This window comes from Lycium ferocissimum, chromosome 1 (genome assembly GCF_029784015.1).
Source record: "Lycium ferocissimum isolate CSIRO_LF1 chromosome 1, AGI_CSIRO_Lferr_CH_V1, whole genome shotgun sequence".
NCBI lineage: Eukaryota > Viridiplantae > Streptophyta > Magnoliopsida > Solanales > Solanaceae > Lycium > Lycium ferocissimum.
In genome coordinates this window covers 71,810,299-71,815,570 of record NC_081342.1, presented here as the reverse complement: position 1 = coordinate 71,815,570, position 5,272 = coordinate 71,810,299, and the positions used below count along the sequence as shown (strand labels likewise).

The following is a 5,272-nucleotide window of genomic DNA, read 5'->3' as shown; positions in this document are numbered from 1 at the left end:
GAATGCAATGATTTCAATTCCGGAAATGTTGAAAATCGAGAATGGTATAGAACCTGTAAGTTGATTAGAGTCTATTGCCAAAAATTTTAGGTTTTGAAGATTTCCAATCTCTTCTGGGATGTTTCCTTGAAGGAAATTGGAAGAAAGATCTAGATTTACCAACATTGAGGCATTTGAGAGAGACAGAGGGATAGAACCTATAAACTTGTTTCCTCCTAACCTTAAAAATCTTAGATGTTTATGATTTCCAATCTCTTTTGGGATCTTCCCTCCTATCAAATTGAATGTCAAATCCAAAGTTTGAAGCGTGGAAATATTAGAAAATAAAGAGGGGATGGAACCATTGAAACTATTATTCCTTAGAGTCAGAACTTGAAGTTGGTGTAAGACCCCGAACCAAGAAGCAACCTCTCCACTGAAGTTGTTAAAACTAAGTCTAATAAACCTTAACCGACGCAAATGTGCCATTTCTTGAGGCAAATTTCCATAGAAATTGTTGCTACCAAGGTCAAGAGAAACAAGAAATGTGAGGTTTCCGATATTAGCGGGAATTCTGCCTGTAAGCACCATGTTGGAAATATTCAATGACTTCACTCTCTGGTGACGAGAACCACAAGTGACTCCAACCCAATGACAAACAGAAGTAGCTGGAGACCAACTTTCATCCAACAAGTGAAAGGGGTCCGAAATGATTTGGGATTTCAATGAAAGAAGAGCTGATTGATCAGTAGAAATGTTGGTATGAGTCATGGCTAAACTAGCCACAACCAAGTGAAATAACAAAAGAAAAGAAGTTAAGACTTTCTCCATTAGTAGGTGGTGTAGAAATAATTAGAAAGATCAACTAGGCTTGGCTTGTTACAATGGGGGCTCTGAGACTTTAAATAGTGATCAATTGATCTTCTTTTTGGTCTTCATGGTCTTTTTAAATTCCTTTTCTTGAGGCCTAGCTAGCTTTAATCTAACAGAAAACCTTTTTTCGTTCATTCTATCAACTCTCTCTATATAAAAATATATATTAGTTGAAACACAATTGGAAAGAAAGAAAGAAGAATACAACTTTACTAAGTTTTCACATTAAACAGTAAAAAAGATTTCGTTAATCATTTTCAACATTGCTTACAAAATACTCGAAAAGAAGAAGGATTATTATAACATCCTTAATTAATAAAGATTGTTTTATTGTTTCCTCTGTTCAAGAAGTACGTTGTAGTTTCAATCTATAATATATTAGTAGTTATATAGTCAAATTCCTATGAAAATAGATATTCTAGTTTATGTCTAAAGTAAGTTTAAAAACTATTATAAATAGGGTGTTATTACGTATTTTTCGTATGTATAACATCGAGAAATGTATTTTCATGATATTCTGATTGAATTAAATTATATTCCTTCAAATCGATATCCGAGCCTCTAAAATCTTGGTAGAGACACAAAATAATTTTCGCTACTAGTAGGTTGTACAACTGACATATGCTCCCACTACTAGAAAATCATTGTTTTCCTACTAAAAATTTCCACTGAAAAATAGTCAGTGGCTATTCTCACAAATATTTCCATTGAATCAGTGAGAAAATAAAAAACATTTTTTTAAAATTTTTGTTCTATATTTCCCACCGAAAATCAGTGGGAATATTTGGCAGAAAACACAGCGTATTACAGACTAACATCAATGGGGAAAACTTCAGGAAAATATTTGATTAGATATTAAATGGTTTCCCACTGCATGCACAGCTGCCACTGATATATGCATGAAAAAAAGTACCCTCTTTGTCCCAATTATGTGACACTAATTCAAATTGTATCAACTTTGACCATCATTTTAAGATGTTTTTTTTGCAATTGATAGTACTTTTCATGTATTTTTAAAATATATAAATTTTAATTTTAAAATATCGAATTAATCTAATCCAATTTAGCTCCAAAGTTTAGTCAAATTGACACTCGAAAAGCGAGAAGTGCCACATAAATTGGGACGGAGGGAGTAAGTATCATTTTACGAAGGATTGAGCTAAAATATGGCAGAGATAAAAAAAAAGAAAACAATTATGTCACAAGAGGAAGAAACTCTTCTCTACAGGTTAGAGAGAAGTGGGCTAAAAAGATTAATGGAAGTTGGTGACAAATGCATCAACGATAGAAGTTGGTGACAAATATAAATATTTAAGTTTAATCAACAATTGGAAGACAAAGACGTCCATGTATCAACAATTGGAAGTTGAAGATAAGTGCTACAACACAACAACTAAAAATAGAAGTTGGTTAGAAGTGAATAAACAATTGGAAGTTGGAAAGAAGTGCTCCAACACACACACACACGCACAAAAAGAAAAAAGAAAAAAAAGTCGCTGAGATGTGCATCAACAATTGGAAACCGGAGAGAAGCACTCCAAAAAAAAAAAAAAAAGGAAAAAAAAGGAAGCTGGTAAAAGGTGCATGAACAATTGAATGATTGAGAGAAATGCTCCACTACCACAAAAAATAATAATCAGGCGTATACAACTTTAAAATCATACTTAGAAAAATCTATGAAAATCATGTTCTTACTCAAAGTAGCTTTTGTAGTATTATAAATAGGAGTGCTATAATTATATAATTTTGTTATGGAGAAAATTGAGAGATGTATTAAGATTCATGAGAGTATGATTGAAATATTTTTTGGGGTCATTAGACCCTTCATACTTTTTATAAGGGTTTGTTTTTTGTTTCTCATCTGGTGTACAATATCCGTATTGTGGATTGAATAAGAGGGTGTGTGGATTGACTTATTTTAAAAGTTTAAAGCATTTATTTTTAAACAAAGATAAAAAGTGCTTTAAAGCACTTACTTTTAAGCAAAAAAAATACAAAAATAAGCTAAAAGTCAAAAGTTGGGTATTTTCAACTTATGATTTTTAGCTTTTAATATAAAAAAATATTATATATATAAATATATATATACATTTTTTCGGCTATTATTTTGGGTATGTACATATATAGATATATATATATATATATTTAATAAATTATATAAAAATATACATAAAATAGTTCTTACGCGCAAAATCCAGGTGATTAAACACCAAGTTAAGTGAGTAGGAAGGGAAGCTAAATCGTACTTCTACTTATCCTCTTCGTATTTAACAACCAAAACAATCCTTAAAGAGGCCCCAAAGACTTGACCAAAGCGGAGTTCAAAATTGGCCAGTCAGCCGAAGTTATTTACATCTGCTAGCCACAAAGTGTGTACATTTGTATATTTTTTGTATATAACATACCTAAATTATATAAAAAAAAAATTGTGTATATGCATACAATAAATTATATAAAAAATATACAGTTTTTCGGCTATTATTTTGGGAGCCGCTATAAGCGTTGCTCCCCTGAAGCTTGTAATTAGAAAAGAAACAGAGAAATCCGAAACAGACTTACTAATGTCAGTAAGGTCTTGCTTTGTCTTTTTCCAAAACAGAGAAAAGACTTGATCAAATCCGAGTCTTGCTTTCATTGTAGTTTCACAATATGTCATCTCTTGCAGTTTTACAATAACTAAGTTATTATAAAAATTGAGGAATAATTGATTGAACAATTACTTTTTCTAATTATTTTTAACAACTATATTGTCTATCACTTTCTCTATCTCATTTTAAATGATACGGTTTCCTTTTTAGTTTATTTAAAAATAGACACATTTAGTTTCTAGGTTAAAAAAGCCATTTGATATTAAGTTTTTTTTTTTTTTGTTTCTCACTAGGGTTGGGCATCTACAGATTGCTCGACATTTGATACCTTAACTCAAAGTTGAGAACTTTGGTTAAGGGAGGAACAACCCCATCCACTGCACCACATCTTTAGTGGTGCTATTAAGCTTTTAATTATACTATTAATGACATGATCTTACAGCCACGAGAATAATCTTGGCATGTTACACAAGTTTTAAAGTTTTTTTTTTTTTCTTTTTTTCTTAAATTTCATGTCAGTTAAACATTGTCAACACAAATTGAGACGTAGAATGTCATAAAGTATTGTGTCTATTCACAATTTATTTAAATAACTGAAGTGTAATACGTCAAATCACAGTAAAATAAAGGTAAATGTAGAGGTAGGTCTCTGAAATTATTCCTTATTTTAATGTTTAAATACTTCTCTTGGAACAAATTTTCAAAAGCTAGCTAGTTTAATTACATCTAAAATAAATGGCGCTTTCAGTAAAAGATGTAATTACTAGTAATTTATATACTACGGATATAATTCAAAACATTGGAACTCACCGGGGATATTTTTTAGTGTATTTACTTTCATTAACATAGGCATAATACATGTCCTCAAACTTGGTTTCAGCTGGGAAATATGACCTCCAACTTTGAATGTGCATAAGTAGGCATATCAACTTGTATAAAGTTGAACACGTAAACACAAATGCTGACGTGGCACTGTCGTGACGCATAAATTTTGGAGTTGTCTAGATGATCGTTTTATAATTTAGAGTGTTTAACTGACAAAGTGGAGAAAAGTTGAGGTGCCTACTTGTGCACACTCAAAACTGGAAGGTATACTTGTCAACTGAGGCCAACTTTAAAGGCCTGTTTATGTATTATGTTATTAATATATATAGTCTTTATTTTCTCATTCATTTAGAGCCTGTTTGGAAAGCCAAAGGGAATTAGAATTGGGTGTATAGTTCTTTTTGATACCTCCTGGTAACTTAGGTATGAAAATCAACCATATGCTATTGAGTTGTAACTTAAGTAAATAGTTTTTATGTTAACCATTCTACAAAGAGAAATTTAAAATTGGAAACCAATTATTGTTTAAACGGAAAAGGCTCAAATATATTATCGAACCATCACAAAAGGATCATTCATGCCACTCATTAATAGTTGGGCTAAAAAATGCCACCGCCATAACCATTTTGTGTCATATATGCCATTACTCACTAACAGAATTCTACGACTACCAAATTTTGTCACGTGGCATTATTTAAATCCTTAATTTTACTAGTGACATATATATGAGCCATTTCGTAGTTCAGTGACATATTTGAGCATTTTCCCAAATCCTATATAAACCTCAATCTTTTCTAATTTTATGTAACAAGCTGATAAGGACAAGTTTTCTCCGTTATATTAATAACATTATTATTTTATATGAAAAAATTATGCTCTCTTATTTAATTATATTATGAATCTAATCTTATTCTCTATCCTTCACAATTTTTACGTATTTTGTGCCTCGTAAAAAAACACATAAAATTTATATAAGAATTTTTTTTTTACTTGTCCGAACAAACATT

At 30.8% G+C, this 5,272-nt stretch overlaps 2 protein-coding genes across 2 annotated transcripts in view; one reads left to right on the top strand and one right to left on the bottom strand.

The window, feature by feature from the left end:
- LOC132067427 (receptor-like protein 35) overlaps window positions 1-750 on the bottom strand; it is a 1,118-nt gene extending 368 nt beyond the window's left edge. The window contains exon 1 of the mRNA XM_059460655.1: window positions 54-750. Coding sequence (XP_059316638.1) covers window positions 54-750 — 697 coding nt within the window. The remainder of the gene's footprint in view (window positions 1-53) is intronic.
- The window catches only part of LOC132031248 (probable leucine-rich repeat receptor-like protein kinase At1g35710), a 32,377-nt gene that overhangs the window by 25,597 nt on the left and 1,508 nt on the right, over window positions 1-5,272 (top strand). The gene's annotated exons all lie outside the window — the stretch shown is intronic.